The sequence below is a fragment of the Plectrocnemia conspersa genome, unplaced genomic scaffold (genome assembly GCF_051122295.1).
Source record: "Plectrocnemia conspersa isolate PC_06_02 unplaced genomic scaffold, ASM5112229v1 ptg000011l, whole genome shotgun sequence".
NCBI classification, from domain to species: Eukaryota; Metazoa; Arthropoda; class Insecta; order Trichoptera; family Polycentropodidae; genus Plectrocnemia; species Plectrocnemia conspersa.
In genome coordinates this window covers 19054324-19075003 of record NW_028277175.1, presented here as the reverse complement: position 1 = coordinate 19075003, position 20680 = coordinate 19054324, and the positions used below count along the sequence as shown (strand labels likewise).

Sequence of the window (20680 nt, the reverse complement as noted above, 5' to 3'; positions counted from 1 at the left end):
GCTAAAAATAAATACGGATACGATCCTAGATATTTTTATTATCTTTAAAATCCCAAGATTTTTTATGTGTATAAATAAACAAACATATAATGCATTCATATCGTTCAATCAAATGTATAAGTACCATTGTTATTTGTTTTGTATATTAATGATATAGTTAATAACGTGAAAAAATGTAAAATTCATCTATTTGCGGATGACACATTAATGTATTGCATAGGTGATAACATTAAAGAAATTGTAAATAATTTAAATAATGAATTAAGTATATTAGAAATATGGTTAAAGAATAATGTACTTAAATTAAATGAGAATAAAACTAAATGTATGTTTATTAATTATAAAAATGTGTTAGATAATAGTACCAAAATAGTAATAAATAACTCTAGTATAGAAATAGTGGATAATATAAAATATTTAGGAGTAATTGTTGATACAAAATTAAATTTTAAAGAACATTGTAATTACATATTAAAAAAAATTAGTAGAAAAATAGGTTTATTATCTAGATTAAGAAATATATTAAGTATAAATACAAAAAAAATAATTTACAATAGTATAATATTGCCCCATTTTAATTATTGTGCAACACTATTAAATATGTTAAATAAATTAGATAAACAAATGTTGCAAAAATTACAAAATAGGGCAATGAGAGTAATCTTAAATAAAAATAGATTAACTAATTGTAAAAGTATGATTGATAGATTAGAATGGTTGAATGTTCAAGAAATATTGAGTATGAATGTTTTAGTATTTATATATAAGTTAGAAAATAATATGTTACCAGAATATTTTAATAAGTATTTAATAAGAAATAAAGATGTACATAAATATAATACTAGAAATAGAGAAAATTTAAAGATAATTAAGTATAAGAAAACGAGTACGGCTAGGGGAATTATGTACGGAGGTTTTGATTTATATAATAGTCTTCCAAGAGAAATCCGAAACAGCAAAAATATAACGGGTTTCATAAATGGAATAAAAAAACACCTTCGTACATATAGAAATACATTAAAATATTAAGACTTTATTATTGTATATTTTTATTTTTTCTTTCTGTTATGTATTTTTTATATATTTTTATATATGTTTACTAAATTTGTTAGATGTAAAGATTAGCTATTAAGCTAAATAAATTAATAAAATAAAATAAATAAATAAAGAATCTAAGTAAAAAAATAAAACAATAATGTGTCATTATTTTTTTAATAAACGTTTCTTATTTGTATCGTACAATCTAAGCTTTTACGTCTCACCTTAAACGACAAAGAGCTTTTATGAAGTAGAGAAAAATATCTGCATAAATGTGTATTTGCGTAGACATTTACAATTAACATATTCATGAATAATCATATCGAAACGTTTTAGCGTTTGTTTTTCTTATACATGTAAACATGTTTGTTGTTTGAGAGCTTAAGATTGTTTTAGTACACGTTGGTAACTAAGTTAGTTCACTTCGTAGATAGAGCTTATCTAAGCTCCGTGTATTCAGAGTGTAGTTTGGAGGTTGTGCTCAGATATGCGGTAAATTTGGTTTAGCACTAACAGTTTATCGAACGAGATGATGAAATTGCATTTGTGCATCGGAATATAAATTTATAAAATTTTGTTAAATGAGAATTTTGTGTATCACATTAGTAATATATACATATAACAGAAATATCGTTCATACATATTTATGATTCGATTAAAAAAAATTAATCTAATAAATATTAAACATTTTATTGTAATAATACATATATCAAAGATGACTTTCAGTTAATTTATATCATGCTACTTTTATATTCCTTAGTTAATATACATATATATTATAGTATGTATCAACCTACATACATACATAGGTAATATTTCAGGAATATTCTTGAACCGAACTAAGAGGATTTGGTAAATTGTTGTTCTAAATTTAAGATTCAATTAAATATTTATACATAGAATTATTTTATAAGTAAAAGGCTATAAATAGAGCTTTAAATACCAGGTCACATTTACAGCAACGGGATACGCCTTTGACAATACGAAATTATGATTCAGATATATTTAGATGATAATAAAAGCAGAAAATACATATAATTTTATAAATATTTTGCAATATAAAATACTCGATAGGCTTTTTTATATATTTAAAAAACACTGATATATTTTTAAATCTGTCTGATCCATATTCCTACAATTATCAATCGGAATTATAAATTTAATAACACTTATGATCACATGGGATTCGAACTCAAGTCTTTTAGATATTAGTTACTGACTTACATGTGATATAAATTACTATACAGAGAATATTATACAATTTAATTTCCCATTATTGATTTAAACATGTATAGATTATTTTACTATATGATATTTAATGGCTAGTTATGTAATACAATTTATATAATCTCCATAAGTGCAAGATTTGGAACATTAAGTCAATATTTCGGCTTAAATATTGTCCTTGAGATTCTGAATTGTGTTTAGTTTGTGGGCATACATTTGCTATTAAAAAAACACTAAGCATTTTATATATATACATTTATGGAACAGTAGGTCAAAATAAATACATATATTGAAAATTAATCTTTCACTAAAAGGATGAAATGCCTCAACCTGATGGACTAATATGTCAGGATTAGCCTTGACCTCGAGCAGACGAAAAACCTTGTATTAGAAAACTTTGAAATTTCATAAAAGATGCTCAAGTAAAATATCAAGTTTGAGGTGTTATGTGCTTCGTAACCTTCATGCTCTAAATTTTATTACAAAGAATAAAAAAATATACAAATTATATCTTTCAATCTTCGTTGTCCCAGTAATAAATTGTTATTTAGTAAATACTTCTTTGATGTAATTACGTAGGAATCCTCACGATTACCAAAGCAATTAAATTACAAATTTTAATTAAAAAATTCCCCTCAAAATATATTTCCATTGACAATAAAACATTGACACGTGCTGACCGACCGACAGAGTAAAAACTGTGTATTCTTAAATTTAATAAAAAATTAATTCCATGCAGGGTTTGGGTATAAACTCGATATTTTAAGGTTGAACGTATTGTGATGTGGCTTTTTGTGTTAGTTTCCTCGGGACCTCACGACATTGCCCTTTTCCATTTTAATGCATAATAAAGCGCGACGTTCATATTTAATTGGCTTAATTTTTATATTAAAGTCGAATTAAATTTTTAAAATAACAATATCGTTACTACGTGTATAGTGTGATGTATCTACCAAATAGTACGGTAATACTTAATGCATTCGATACTGTGTACCAACATACACAACATGAAATCCGATGTGTTAAGTACCATATTGGAGTTTCGCATTTCCTCGGGGTTATATCTGAGACCCTTTTCTATTTAACTACACACTAAAGCGCGCCGCACGGTAGAATAGAATGAACCTTCAATTCGAAAAAATATTTAATGGCTATCGGTTTAAATATAAATCGTACTTGATTGTTATATTTAATATATACGATATTATTTTCATATTAATTTTGGTTTATAAATTGCCAGAAACAATCGTTCATATCAAAGGAAAAATATAATGGAATTTATTCAGAACATGCTAGATTATGCCAAGAGTAACATCGCAATGTTAAGAATTACCCTTGAGATTTATCATTAGCCTGTTCAAAAGTAACACTAGAATGTTCTGGTAAATTTCTGGTTCTTAACATTGAATTTAGAGTAAATTGGAATCACTGAAATAGCGTAATGCGATTCCCGGATTCTGAACAAGTAATAATGAATCTAAAAATGGCATTCGGGGAAAACAATTAGATCGTAAAGAAATGTGATTTATTTGGCAAATATTATTGTATTATATACGTGAATAATATATTAAAATTAATGGTAAAGGTTAAGGAATAAATGTTTATTAATAATTTTTATATTATTATATTCTTGTTACAAATTTATATATTATAATTAAAAAAAAATTGTATAAAAAAACAAATTCGGCTATGTTATTAGTTTTTTATATGGTTTCGTTTATTGGTATTTAAACAAGTTTATACAATAGCTTTTCGTTATAATTATAAATTACAAAGAAAACATGTATCAGGTATGAAAATCGCTACTGGAAAAAATCTCAGTATTTTTATTATCGAAGTAAAGGTTATATAAGTCGGTATGTGATCTATGGTAATCGCGGTTTTCGTCCGCGTCGATCCACGGTCGCTTATTTTTTATACCTTTCGAAGGCGGTGACGTGAAGTCCCTTCATTCTAAAATCCAGGTATATTCAAAAAAGCATTCGACAAAATTTTTCATAAAATTTGTTAGCCTTTTTCCGAGTTACTTTATTGGTCGCCATAAGTATATGAATTATGGTCAATGTCGCCCCGAATATTGTATTTTAGAGTACCGCATTAATACATACAACAATTGAGAACTCATATTATTTATTATCTGCTGATGAACCAAGGTGTTTCAGAGTATTCGTCCAAATGTGGATTCGCTGTCTTTACAAAAAGACATTACATTTTACTGATTTCCCCCTGCCCAGCGAAATTCCCTTATAGTTTTTTTGCCAATAACTTGGGAGTATCGTTCGAGCAGTGATAGAGATATTGTATTTACATCGCTCGAAGTCAGTGATATGCCATCAAGGATGCTCGGCTTTGTTATGCAGAGCGCGTATCATTGTACGATACGCTAATTCGTAGCGTTCTCAAAAGTTATCCTACGTTAAAAGTACAAAGTACTTTTTGTTGTTGGAGATGATTCAAGCAAAATTACTCGAGTCGTATTTATATCCTGGCGCTTTTTTAATAAGACCAATGGGATTTGGTGTAGTTTTTTAATAAAGCATATTAAAGGGTGGTGTCGATAATAGGCGATTTTTAGATGTGTTCTAAAAAATCGTGATCGCGTCCCGTATTCTTGACTATCACAGCCACTACCTCATCGCCTAACCAACCATCTTTGCAATGAACTTGTTCAGCACAATGATGTTTTCGGCAATAGTTATGAGGAGCCGAGACAATTTATGTGGGATAAAAAAAATATGTGCAACATATTTTTTTTTAATATTTCGTGTGAATTTTTTATAGAAATGTGTGTAAAAATGGTTATAAAAACCTTCTCTGCAAAGTTTTTTAAATATAATAAAATAAAAATATAAAACGTTGCTGAGTGATTTGATTGATTCGATCGCATTAGGATCTAACTCGACCTCCAAAATCATGCTTTGTGAAACTTGGATTCAAGACTAGTTTGGAAGCTGTTAAAAATGGGTTTTTGTGGTAATTGATAGTTTTCGAATTTCAAATCGATAGTTAAAATAATTTATACAACTGCAATTCTTAACAACAAGTATCAAGTAAAGAAATTATGAATTATTTTAAGGCGTCATAACTTTGACGAGTCATATGTGCATGGTTTTGACGTCGAAACAAAGTTGTTCTAAAGAAACCGCCATTAAAATAGAGAGGAAAATAGCACGTCAAGTTCGATTGAATGTCAAGGTTTCCACACTGTATTCTTTGATTATAACGGTAAAGCCTATTACGAGCTTTCCTTTCGATAATTCTAAGAAAACGAACAGAATTGTGAGCCCCAAAACTCGTGTATTTTTCAACATAATAGCACACATATTATTAATTTGTATTTTTTTACCAAAAATGACAACGTCATGATGTGGCTCGTGTGACCTTTTCGAATTTTTGTAGATAAAAATGAATTTGAAAGGACAACGCTTTGCGACCATAGAGGAGATAAAGGCAAAATCGTTTAGAGAGCTAAAGATTACATCAAATAGTGCGTTCCAAAAATCGGTGCAAGAAACGCTAGTGTAAGTCTATTATATCCTATGAGGAATAATATTAATATTAAAAAATATATAAATATATTTTAATAACAATGAAAATTATCGTTATAATTGTACTACACCTCGAATATTGATAAAAAAAATACTTTTTGGGAGGTTCATATGAAAAAATTCAGTTTTTAAACAAACTTTTTCTATTAAAAAAAATATTGTATACAATGTATATATGTACATAAGTTGGTTTTGTCAAAACTATTGAAATAGTAGAAATTTTACCGAAATAAACGACAATCTGTAAATGTGACCCTATAGGGAAAAACTAAAAATTGTTAATCAGTGTGAATTGTGTTATTTTATCTGTGTGGCTAAAATTGCAAAGTGTAATCAACGTTTTTTTATATATCGGTTTAAATTTCACAAAGCCTATTTATTTTATATAAAAATATACGTATACGTCTGAGTAGTCTAAGATAAGAAAATTTAATTTAAACCAATATGTCGCATTGAACGCCATTCAAAATTGCTGTAACAAGCACAAGTATTACTAACTGTGAGATTATTAAATGAAAAATAATTAAATATAAATTTTTTTTTTTCACTTAGAAGTTGATTAAAGCCTACTGTGCGCCGTTCCAATTCGACTAGGGTCTCGTGCTAGATTTTTCCCTTTAGACACGAACCTCCAAATAATCGATAGGAGCGGCCATAGTATTTGCCGAAAATATTCGCTATTCGTCAACGCATCGAATAAATATAGGGAAACTCTCTGGCACAGGAAATTCGTTGAAAAGACGATCAAAAAATTCTGGGTTACTACGTGAGTAACAAAGAACCACGAATCGAACAACGGCACATATAAGAACATGGATAAGCAAAGAATCGATACGAGTCACGCAATAACGCAATTTAATTTGTGTACTTACTGCATTAGTGACTGTTAGTTAGAAATTTTGATAATTGGGCATGAATATCGTTAAATTAATAGTGGCTTAATTAAAATTTATTTAACATGATATAAAAAGTATGAATCAAATTTGAAACATATAAAATCGATACAAAAGAATTGGTTAAATTTAATCTATTCTCCTTGGTTCTCTATATTTATATAATTGATTTCCCTTCTGTTTGTAAATCCGCGATTATTACATAAATAAATAGTCGTATATATACGCAGCTTATTGAATTCTCTAGAAATGTTTATATTATAGCCACAGCTTATCAATCTATATTGTAAATTTAAGTAATTAAATAATTTAAAATATTGCGCCGTCAATTCTTAATGTGCAGAATATAATGCAATACAGAAATGAATCGAACTAAATTTGTCAGAAATGAATCGAACTAAAGTTATCATAATTGTCTCATTAAAAGCATATATCGTCATATCATTGAAATATTTATGTCAAAGTGCATTATGTTTCAAATATTCATTTTTATACGCATTTAATTTATTTGAAAGAATAGTGTTCGTTACATATTTATTACAAATCTGACATCCCAATGCGTCATGAAAGTTTTATTCGATACACTTAATACGAACTGTTAAATTATGTATAAAATATAAAGCAATAAGTATAAAAAAATATTATAGTGCATTGTACATCTAACAATATATGCACCATTCCAGATAAATTCTCTTAGTTTGGCAAGCTCGTTGAGAAGCTGGATGGCTCGTGTAAGGAGACAAGACAGACAGTAGAAAATCATTGAGCATCGATTGTCAACAGCACCCCTAATCAACTTTAAAAAGTGCATAATTAAATATATGCTATGCTGAAAGCAATGAATTGTATTACAAAGTAATACAAATACGGACACGACCCGTAGAGATATCTAAGAATTTTTGTTGAATCCTCTCTGACAACTACTTTGCTCCACTGGGATTCCAGAAAATTAAGCCGTATCAAGGATATCGTACAAGTGACACGCGCTCCGCATAAGTAAGCTGAGCATCATCAACGCTTTAGTGACGTACATACAAAATATCGATCCCTGCTCGTCAGCAACATAAGTATTTATGCTAAAAACTCTTCCGCAAGGGAATTTTTCCGGGCAAGAAGATCAGGAAAGTGTAAGTACGTGACAGATCACCTCCACAGCGACTTGTGTCTAGGCACCGAATCCGCACTTGACATTCGCATATAATATGAGTTCTCAATTGCCACATGTATGTCGTTATTAAATAGAAGAAAGAGCACAAGACCTAAATTGAATCACTGCGGTACTCAAAAATGAGCTAAATACTCATCGTTCGCTTATGACGAACTTTGTTAAATGCTTTTTGAAAATCGATATAGACCACATGGACCTAAATTTTAGAACGAAGGGACTTTGACACCGCCTTTTAAAGGCACAAAACAGACGAAAACTATGTTGTTGGTCCACTAACGCCTTCCAAAAGTGATTATGGATGTATTTGTGGAAATTCTACTTAGTAGTTGCTATGGAACGGTGAATCTAAAGTTTCTATGTCTCATTCTAGTATTAGTACTAATATTAATGTAATAAACGTTTTGGAATTTGTATCGTTTAAAACTAATGGACGGTGTTTTGCGCTAAGCGCGCATAGTTTAGCATTTCGAATTCAAAATTTTAAACTTCATTTTTATAATTTTATGTATAATATATAAATCTGAATATCATATACTTAGATACATATGTATTTAATTTGATTTAATGCGTTATATACTTTATTAATAAACCAATATAATAAAAATAGAATATTAATTAAAAAGTATTAAAAAATATAGTCTGGAATATATCGATTCAGTAAAATACTTTTTTTTTTTTAAATATTAATTGAAATTTCGACGAACGTCACATTAAAGATCGCCCTTCGTTATAATATCTTATTTAGTTTTCCTTAAACAGTGTCAACCCCTATAATTTCCATTCATCTCAAAATTTAACGACTTTGTCAGCAGGGGACCGGAACTCATTAAGGGAACGCCCTTGTCGGTTACAAAAAGGTCTTTTCTAAGAAAACACTATGACCCAGTTTTGTGTATAATATTGAATTTTGGATTTAATATATGTATAATCTGTTTAGAAACAATCAATCAAAATTATTTTAATAAGCTCTTCAGTTTAACATTTTTTAAAACGGCCCCAGATTCTTTGTGAGCTAAGTCGGAACCATAAATCGTTTGTTTACTTAAAAATATGTTAAAATAAACAGGCAGTGCAATTTTTTTTTTCATAAAAAATAGGTAGGCGTATTCGCCATGCAGCGCAATATATTTTATAGATTGCTTTTTTTATTATGAGTATGAATATATAATATACACATAAAATTACTGTTTATGATTTAAATACCTGAAAATTCACGACGCGATTAGGTCCATAATGTTATTTGAGGTCCATAATGGTCTTTGAATAACAGGCTTAATTATATTCCTTTAGTAAAAAGCAATAGTTCGGAACTTATAGTAAAATCTTGGTCTTAAAAATAATAATTCGTTCTGCTCGCTTAAACGACTTAAGAAAACTGCATTTGTTTTATAAAAAATAAACATATGACGTTATTAAAAAAATATTTAAAATGAATCTACTATTTTATCAAATGTCAGTTGTCATGGTTACCGCTTGACTGAATATATCTAATATATAATATAATCAATGTAAGACATGTCACGGTTATTAAAAATATAAAATACAACTTTAAAATTATTTTTGATTAAACATGTTCGTTTTAGGCATGCTTTCGTTTGATGTAATATTTATTAGAATCTCATTTATACAAAATTAAAATGAAAAATAATCGAGATGGCAACCAGTGGCGTCATGGTAACAACAAACTAAATAAAGTAATTAACGAGCATGTGACTAAGCGCTGAACCCCGATTGGCTGGCCTCTAAAAGGTTTGAGAAACACAATGAAATGTATACTGTAACACTGAATTGGGCGTGGGTTTTCTATTGTTCTGATTTTGTTTCTGCTTCGTAGTAAAGCTTGTTTACTGGCTTGAGGATAATATCAACTAGGGATTCGGAATTTGTAAACCCTTGAATCGAGTTTTTTTGTTACACTTATTTCAAAATAATGTTGAAAAATAAATGCTTTGATTAAATTTATCGATATAAATTGGTTTTTGTTAAAGTTACTATATATTGCATTAAAATTTGATTATGTCACTCTTTAGCAATCGTTATATATTTCTGAAAAAAATCATCGCATAAGAACATTGCATGAAATGACCACACTTCTGGTGATGAGTCATTGATCAGTACATTAATCTGTAGATCCATATTATTTGATTTCAGAGAACATCCGCCGTACTTGCTAGTAACTTTCACATATTTGAACCACTGATAAACCAAAGAGAGGAAAAAAGATCTGAGTCTGACAAAAAAAAGCTGCACATTCGGCCAAAAATAGGTATTGACAATTTTTTACTAAGAAAGTCTGTTGTTTTGCACTATGTAAATATATATATCACTACATATAGAAAAGTTGAAATCATATAATTTTACTAGGACCTGGCAAATAATTTATATTTTCACTGGTAAAAATATATATGTCTACCAGTAAAAATGTATTCCGATATGATTTTATCGAAATGACATATTTAAAAAAATATTTTTGGGATAGATTCGAGATTGTTTTTTTCTAAATTTTCTTTTAAGAATAAGCACATGAAACTCAGTGTATTATTTATTTATTTTCCTGCATTAAATCTAGTTGTCAAATTGCCGATAATACAATATATAAAAACATTAAATTTATGTAACTCCATTTGCTGCTACTAATTTACATTGAATATTTACTCTCAAGTCTAAAATTTTTAAAACGTTCAAAAAGCAATAAAGTCAACAATAATTTGCACACAAATTTTAACACAAATGGAGCTGTGTCAAAAACTACAATGTTTATTGTGAAAGTATTACATAGAAAGTGGGTGATTATTGTGAAAGTACTGCATAGAAAGAAGGCAATGTTCCGCTCTTTTTATTTATTATATAATGTGTATAAAAAACGGCTAAAGGAAGATATACCTGAATACATCAGTATATAGGTACATCTCAAACAACTGTAGCTTCAGATTCATTATTTGAGGTCGGTTTTTACTTTTTTTATAAATATTTTCTTGCATGTTCCCGGGTATTCGTCCCCTCTCCCCTCTTCTCGGCAGGCCTGATTGTAAGTTGTTAAAATGGTTTACAAATACAAACAGGTAAATTATTTTACGTGACTTTTGCGCCCGAATTTTTATATTACATTTACATATGTGCTCGTCGCTACAATGTTTTATTATTTTGAAAGTAGCACATTTTTCCAAATTATCTTAATATCAATATCAATATCTCGATACCTATAATTTTGATAAATAAATTTGACTTAATATCTCGAATCTGAGGGATTTGCGACTTATTTTATTTGCGATTACATGGCGCAGGAGCCGTAATGCGGGGGGATAGAGGAGGGAGCCATTTAAATGCAAATACATTCAATATTTCATTAATTTTTTGTAATACGTAAAATTTATTGGTTTGGAGGAATATAATGTATCTTCCATAGTTTACATTTTTCCTATATTTTCTGGTTTATATTGTAGAAGTTGCTAGGTTCGACAAATTGGTGTATTGTACAAAAAATATATTTAAATTATTACTGTATAATCTTTTTACTGATTTTATTTACAATTTGGGTCAAAATAACATACATTATTATTAGTAATATATTCAAGATTCTTGTGTGAGATATTATTATAATTTTGAGTAAATATATAATGCATGTTTAATTAAGGGCCACTCTGCTTCACATGATATTTGATATTGTATTTTGCAAAAAATGACAATATCTTATAGTATGATTTATAGCATTAACCGACGAATTAATTCTTGCCAAAGACTTAAAAACATATTATTCGATGGTTATTGATATCTAAAATATTTAACTCGTCATATTTCCGTTTCTCAGAAATTGACGCCTTATTCTCCACACAAATTTTATTGTACGGTTTCGTATAAGTGGTCTTTAAAATTTCTATTTGACTTTTATCGTGTAATTTTTGATGCAATATTCAAAGCCGTAAAAATGCCGCCTTTTAAAAGTTAGTACACTAAAGTACCGCCCTATCTCGTCTTCTAAATATTTTTCTATTATACTTGATTTATACCGGACGTATGTCATACAGAGCAACTCACATTTATTTTAAGGCGCGTAGGTATAAATACTTAAAATAAATATTTTTATGAATAATAAATACTTTTACATAAAAACAAGTCGCCATACGTGAATTTATTTTTATTTTGTATCCCATCACGGATACTACCAGTGAAGGACTGTATGGTTTCCAATGTATGATTTGAAGTTATGAATTAGATATTCAAAATATTAGGGGTCAGGGTTAAGACAACGGATCTAATAAAAAATATTGGTAATAAGCGCATATTAGACATAAATTCAAGAGTACTCTTTGCTCCTTGTAATGCTCACACTAAGGGATGCGGCAAATAGATAAATATTTATCAAATGCGGCAAATAGTAGACGTCTTAATCTAAATAAAATAATTAGCAGTTTAACAGAATTAATCAACGATCCTACCCGAGATTTAAAAACAAAAAATATATCACATTAATTAGAGAAAAAGATATATTCTTTCAAATTTATATGTTCTAAAATTATTTGGAACGATTTGCTGTCAAGGGTAGATATCGTTAGTAAAATGCTTCAAAATCCAAATATAAGCTTAGCGAATGTGTCAGTGCCTTAAAAAAATCCAAATTCATATGATGCAAAAAATAAATGAAGAATGTTTCGATATATTCGAGGCTAAGAAAATTAACACAGCCTGAATTTCTATAATTCGCCAAATTAAAAAGCCACGTCACTTTTTCTGCGAAACCAAATCAAATTCAACAGCAATTTAAGATAAATTTTTATTTTACGCTTTTAGATCAAATGAGTAATTCCCTCAATCAAAGGTTTGAATTAGCAAAAGCGAAGCTTTATTTAGTTTTTTTTATAATTTTAAAGAAATGCATACTGCTAGCTTAAAGAAATATTGTATGGAGCTAAATGTAAAATTCCTGTCAGACAAAACAAACATGTCAATTTAATGAAATTTACCGGAAAATTTTCCCCGATTCCTTGTCATTGAAAAATTATTTACAAATATTACAAAATATCGTAGAAGTAGATTTATTAGCTTATAACACAAATTTTACCATTGCCAAATTAATTTAAAATTATATCCGATCTACGATGTCTCAGGAAAACCTAAGTAGTCTAGAACTAATATGCATTTAACATAATTTATCAGAAAGTATAGAATAATCCTAATTAATTGATGAATTCGCGTCTCGAAAAGCCAGAATTTTTTTTATAAAACATAGTTATATTACTATTTTTTGTTAAATTGTTTAGTATTTAAGAAATATAAATAGATTATATTTGTTATATTATATTATTTGTACATGTAAATAGTTAATAAATAATCTGAATTTTGTACAAAAAATTCGTTTTAAAATTAATATATGTGCTCGTCCTATTCTACATGAAATATCAATATTTTTGTATTTTCCCAAAATTTATTTTAACATAATAAAAGGGCGGCGAAAACTTGGCTTGCACACGGGCGACCAGGTATTAGTTTTTTTTTGCAAAATTTATTTTCTTATCTTCAAGTTATTTGTGATAGCCATTGCTAAAAGCTAAAATCCGACAAACACTCCCATACAAAATAATTCCATAAAACACCGTTTAACTGCTGAAATTCGATAAATTGAGCAATTTTGATTCTGTTCAAAGCAATATATTATTGTTATATTTTTAATATGAAGTTGCTGCAACCCATTGCTGACAATCAAGTCCATATCATTAGCAACCAAATGAGTCTTTTCGGCAGCAGAAATTATTAAAAAATAAATTCGTTTCAAAAAATTTTTTGTTAACATAGGAATATGTATGTATTTAAATATAAATTTTCCATTCTTCATAATTTTACGAATGTATTCGAATATTTCATCGTTTCTATTCGATATTCGAATAGTTGAAAATAATTATTTTTTGTTACTCTAGTTTATGTAGTGCGATGTTTGGTATTTTGAGGAAGGTCGGCCTTAAGTCAGGGGGGTTGATTATGTTTTTTTTATATAAGAGGAGAGACATATATTGGCTGTGTGCATGTGACGATAAATATTATACACAATGGTATCTTACATTATGCCCAGGGTACCTTACCAGTGTTGTTGGTATCCTGGTCGTCATCGTCGTCAAGACCCGGCAGGGGTTCGTCGTCATCGTCGGCCGTGGTGAATGGCTCCGTGAGGGTTCGTGGGGGTACCGCTGGCAAGGGGGCTGGCGCTGAGCCCCCCCAGCCGCTCCCGGAGCCCGAGCCAGGGGCTCCGCCACCTCCGCCTCCAGCCCCCGCCGCCGCCGCCTGTAGCACCGCCGCAACCAACAACCGAGCGCCCCTCATCCCGCCAGCACCACCTCCCTCATGACGTACCCTGAAATCGTTTTATATACAAAGTTATATATCATGTGAAACATTTCTGCGGCGGAGTAAAGCGGATTTGAAACGAAGTCTTGTTAAGGTGCGACCACCAGCTTGATACTACATATAATCGAATGTCATATGCAGATCCATTACATACACCATCCAGGTTTCCAGATAGTAGAAATTGCGCTCCATTAAAAAAACGATTCGATGTTTTCGCGTTTGTGCCATATATTTTTTACTTTTACTCCGCTTGGTGACTGAACACCACTTTTTTGTACCGGTACGAACTATACTTATGAAACGTCCGTTTAATGTTCAAACCCAAAAACCTTAGCAAATAATCCAAATCAAAATTGCCCTAACGAAAGTTCAGAAGCTATAGTTTAATAGCTACTACTAGCAAACTAAACTGTCGATTCCACTAAATACTGCTCACAGTTTAATGATTGTCCTTGTTGGAGCGAAACCAAAGAAATCTGCCCAAAATTTTTAATTACATTTTTTAAATAATATATCATTCGTGTTATCATTGTTATCGACTTCTGCATACACTCGTCGAAGTATGCCGATACGCGGCAGTTTTCCAATAATAACCGTTATTGTAGCCCAGGTAGAAACAAAAACAACACACAATCGTATTTTCGTGCGACGTATATCACTTTATTCTTGTGACTCGGTACTAGCACGCGTGAATGTTTGTGTGTAAAAATTGTAAGTCATGGCGTTCACTGATTTATATGCTCTTATATTTATATACGAGGGATATTCGGAAAGTAAAGATTATTTAATTCGATTGTCGTTCCGCTAGGATCTGCGTGAGTTTTTTTTAAAGCTTAGTTGGTCTCGTGATGTGTGTTTAAAATGACCGTATCATTTTCTATTGATTTCAAATGCTAGGTTCACTCAATGTGGTGGTCGAGTGTGCAAAATAAATATTTCAGTTGGAATAGGAAATACCTTATAAATATGTTTACACAATGCTGTATAAAAGAATTAATGTAATTTCACAACATTTTAGTAATTTTGACAAAATATTGAAACCAAATATTATTTCAAATAAGGCATACTAAAAGTTGCTAGTATTGATTGATACTATTGAGATTTATACTGTAAATTAAAGACTATATAAAATAAAATTTTACTTTTTCTTATTATTTAAAACTTTTTTATAGAAGTATAAATTCCATTAAATTATTTTAAAAAAACATTCTCTTCGTAATATTTTTGTTTCTTTTTATTATTATTAATTTAAATTGAAATTATTTGGAGCTTGTGTATGTTACAGCGAATGTGTATTAACAGTAAAGTTATATTTTCACTGGCGTTTCAGTTAAATCATATCTGAATTCATTTTCACCTTTAAATACATAGTTGTACTAGTAAAAAATAATTTAACCTTTAAACGTTAGTGATTATAGAATCACATATAAAATTATATGTTGTTCTAAAATGTCTTTGAAATTTTAGAATTTTTTTTTTTTAATTTTTGAAATTTCATTTTAGAACAACATATAAAATTATATGTTATTCTAAAATGTCTTTGAAACTCAATTTGACCTGAAACCAACCATAGTTTCTGATCTTTCATTAGGTTAATTCGTTAAGGTTAGGTTTAATTTATTTTTAATATTGTATTTTGACGAACGATGTAACCTCACAATTCTCTGAACCATAATCATACGTTTCTGAACAAATCATTTCTTTCTGAACAAATAAAGTTTAACTGATATTGAAATTGTGGATCAATTTTTTGATACATTTTAACTGGCTGAATTAGTGTAATTTTATTTATACTGGTGAAAATATAATTTCACTGACAATAAAATTAAATATGAAATTTTTCCATACTACAAACGTATAAAATTATTTATTGTATCGTAATATATTACAGTATTATATTTTAGTGCATATAATTAAAATAAAATATTGTACATTCTTATATTATTTTTGTTAAAAATATAAAGTTTTGATTACTTTTATTCGTTTTGTACAAATTTGGAAGCTGCCGTGAATATCTATATCTATCGCTATTACATTTAATATTATTTTTAACACTGATGTTAAGAACAGGAAAAATAGTGCATAAAAGTGTTGACAATTTAAAGTAGAATGAAATGTTTAAGTACAATTTTTTTTACTTTCAAACTTTATTTTCCGAATATCTCTCTTGGTTCATTTAATAGGTTTTCTAGATTTTCATTAATACTCATACTTTTATAAATATATATATTATAGAATTTTAATATAAGAAATATTAAATCAAATAATCAAAAAAACTTTTAACCACTCAAATTAACCAACATCCATTCACAAAACCCCGTCGATTCATATTATGCCATAAATTCATTCATATTTTAACCGCTGACTATATATAGTCCAACGATCGCGTGTTGAGCCGTGCCATTTCAAATACACCAAAGAATCGCTATTGGTTCCTTTAAAAAATAGATCGATAGATCGATCTGTTAGATAGTGTAACATGTAATTTAATTTAACACGGTGCTAGATGTAAACCCCTTTGCAGTGAAAGTTTTTAATTTACCATATGGTACATAGACGTATAGCGATTTATTGGTTAATATAGCAAAAAACATATTATATATAAAATATAATTTTGTTTATAAATTTATATTATATTAAATAATTAATAAATCCAACACTAATGTAAGTAATTATCTCGTCTATTGCTATGGACCAAGTACTCGTATTTATTTTTGGCATTCGTGTAAATTGGATATTGATTTATATAAAAAGTACTACGTAACTATTATATATTTTCGTGTATTGGAATGTTTAGATGTATATTTTTTTCTTTAATATTATAAATGTGACATTGGGTTAATACGTGCTGAAGTGCAGTGATATATGTATATATATATATTATGTATGTAAATGAGTTTTTAGTTGCTTTTTATACAGAATTTATTGCCATGATAATATTTTATAAACATGAAATTATTTGTGGTATATATTGATAGAAGATACCAGGATATGTCATAAGCGGTAAAGTGGGAAAGTCATTAAATGAATGATTATCATATTCAACTCAGTAATTAGTAATCAGTAACTACTTTTTAACCCAATGGAAGATTACTAAATTATAATTTTAATAAATTAAAAGAACCAGACGATATGGCCTCTTACAGGCCGATTATTGTCATACCAGCTTTGTCAAATATATTAGAAAAATTATAAAACCGGTAAAAGCTAAAGAAAATGTTACATTTACGCTGAACAAAGATACTATCCCTTAATGGGAAAGATATGCCACGAGAAAATCCGACAGATATCTTGGAATTCATCTCGACAGAAGACTGACCTGGAAAACTCACATTTGGAACAAAAGGCTCACAGGACCAAATTTAGGCTTATCATTATAAAGCAAAATGCTAATATATAGCTCTATCATAAAACCGGCGTGGTCTTATGGAGCTCAGATTTGGGGCGTGACCTCCATACCAAATATAAATATTCTTGCGAGATTCAATAATAAAATCATCAGGTTAATCACCAATGCTTGTGTTTAATAATTATATTATAAAAATCAATAGATATACAATTTAATATTAAAAAAAAAATGGTACTATTTATAATAGGGAGTATTAATCATAATTAATCATTCACGATTGCTTCCAAAATACTGAATTATAAATGTGTTATAACATAATATATAATATTCATGAAAATATTATTTTCGTACTTTTGAACATATTATTATTAAAATAATGTAAGCTTTCTAAAATATTTTAATTATATTAACACATCATAAGCTTAACAATAAAATATATTTTCTTGCAAACTTTATTTTAATAATGATATTTTTTACAGCTATAAAAGTTATTTTGAACTACTTCGTTTTTTATATAGAATTAAATTAGCATTAACACTGTACATACAACACATTTTTACTACAAAGATACGATAATCTGATTTAAAATTAAATTATGCGCTGATGTAATCGGCTACAACAAAAAATACCCACTATAACTTTACATCACTTATATTACTATTGATTTTTATATCTAAAATTGAAATAAAAGGTATTCTTATTTATTATGTTATTTATAAAGTTTAATTTTTTTATCTTATATAAACCCTTTTTTCCGTTAAATTATATGTAGCATAATATATTATTTATTAATTATTTTTGTATTCGTTTTTTTATTGTTAATTTATGTTTTTTGTTATTACTATCAACGTGTATGATATACTATAATTCTCAAATTTAGTCTGTCTCTATAAACTCTTGAATGGAACACTCTAGAGATTTGAAAATGGTACAGACGTTCTGTAGCGAATTTTCAGGTAAATACAGCCAATTATTGTGATCTGAATTTTATTCCAAAACAAATACAATGAAAATTGTACAAAACATTTATTATATTAATGCGAAATTATGACGACTGACGGTAATAAAGTGCATTAGACGATTTATAGCCCAATGTCAATCGAATAATAATTTTACATATGAATAGATATGTGGTGGTTATAATGATTTTTTTATCAAAGTTTGCCTGTGTTTTTAAATAAAATACAATTATCATATTTACAACAATATAGTATAGATTTTCCATAATTTAATAAATGAGCAACATAACTGTCTATTTAATAATTCCCATTTAAATGAAAAGATAATGGACGAATAACAATTGAGAAGTTATTAAATATCCTCAATTCATGTAGACTACTACAGCATAAACAAACTAAGGTTATTAGCTCTATTATGCTGCTGAAGAATTTGATTTATTTAAAAAAATGTGCAACGGAACACAGTTTAATACATGGAAGATTAATGTAACAATCTTAATTGGCACACTTAAAAGTGAAAATGTGTTTCCGGAATATTATTGATTTCCTGCCTTATTTTTACCGTGAAAATATATAAGTACCAAGGGCGCTCAATGTGACGCGAATGCTTCTCACATGGTCAATTTCATGTAGCAATATTACGAGTGAAACTTATGAAACATCTATATATGCTGGCAGATAAAAGTAATTTAACATAAAACAGCCTAAATACAACAGCGTTGAATGATATGATATAGCAGAAAAAAACGAGTGTTTTCTATAATTGTAATCTGTGTAATATGAATATTAATTATATTAAAAATACAATAACATATGATTATTGAATAGTTTAACAAAGCGAAGCTTTTACAGTAATAGAAATTTTGCTAAAAATTATAAAAAAAATTAGCTCGTAATTTTCCTTGTTAATAAATCTTTATTGGATTAAATTTGTTGTATAGTATATTAACATTTATTAAATAATACATTTATAGTTAATTGAACATCACAAATACTTACGCGTTTCACGATGAAAACCCCATTTCACATTGATTTTTGAATACCATTGTTACTATTAAAATATCACAATATTTATTATTATTATTATTTATATATTTTTATCAAACAACTGTGTATTATATGTGTGTATATTTTTTTTATCAATAACAATTATTTTTTCACACGTTCGATAACAATTAAAACAGCAATTGTTAAAACTTAATCGTTAACGCCTACGTTACAGTTACGCTCGTCGCGTGCTAATTCTCAATCACAATTTGTATATAATAGGGCACAATTTTCACGACACGCATAGATCGACTGAAAATTCCTGAAAAATGATGAGTTGAATTTGTGAATTTTCGAAGAGGTTATAGAAAATAATTGGTTGCGGACGAAATAGGTGGGACGAGGTTAAAGCGCTCTGCGAAAATAATGATCGGGGGCGAACGTAATGCAGGTGAGCGGTTGTGGGTGTTTGTGGTGGTTTTAAGGTTTGCGGTATTCAGGTTGATCGATCGATAGTGTGTTTAGTGATCTGGGTAATTTTTAAGGTGTAATTATTCGTTTTTCTTCACTGAAAATGTGTGCACATGTATTGTACGCGGTTTCAGCGGACGACTTGCGCGCTGAAGCCTGCTTAGGCACTGAAAGGAAACTGGGGTGTGGAAACCTCGTTTTCATACAGCCTCCACAAGCAGAGCCGCATTGGGGGAAACTCGTATTGACATATTAAAATTTGTGGTGTAACTCAGTGCCGTAACTAGTTTTTTATATGCCCTGTGCAAGGACTCAACTTTTTTAGCGTGAAATAATAAAAAATAAATATATTAGGTCATTGTTTTTTTTACTGCTAAGATATATTATTTTATGTTTATCTATAGTTTAAATAATGGTGTTATTGTAACCAGGCCGGGGGGGGGGGGGGGGAGAGGAGACAAATTTCCGGGGCCCAACTCTGGAAAAAATCATAACAAGAATATATGTATAAATTAGTAAAAACCGACTTCAAATAATGAATATGAAATAAAATACAGTTGTTGAGATATATTTAAAGTATATATTCCTTCAGACGTTTTTATACATATTATACAATAAATAAAAGGAGCGGAACATTGCCTTCAAAAGCACCCAATTTATAGGTAGTACTTTTACAATAAACATTTTTATTTAAAGGAACAGAT

General features: G+C 28.8%; 1 protein-coding gene across 5 annotated transcripts in view; it reads right to left on the bottom strand.

The window, feature by feature from the left end:
* The window catches only part of LOC148229802 (uncharacterized), a 36692-nt gene extending 16557 nt beyond the window's left edge, over positions 1-20135 (bottom strand). For 4 of the 5 annotated variants that reach the window (XM_088198224.1, XM_088198228.1, XM_088198227.1 and 1 more), the window contains exons 1-3: positions 20075-20135; positions 19518-19827; positions 13949-14217 (exon numbers count right to left, since the gene is read on the bottom strand). In XM_088198224.1, the coding sequence (XP_088054350.1) occupies positions 13949-14186 (238 nt within the window). In that variant the 5' untranslated portion in view covers positions 14187-14217; positions 19518-19827; positions 20075-20135. The remainder of the gene's footprint in view (positions 1-13948; positions 14218-19517; positions 19828-20074) is intronic. The other variant, XM_088198225.1, reaches the window with a different exon arrangement.
* Positions 20136-20680: the final 545 nt, after the last annotated feature.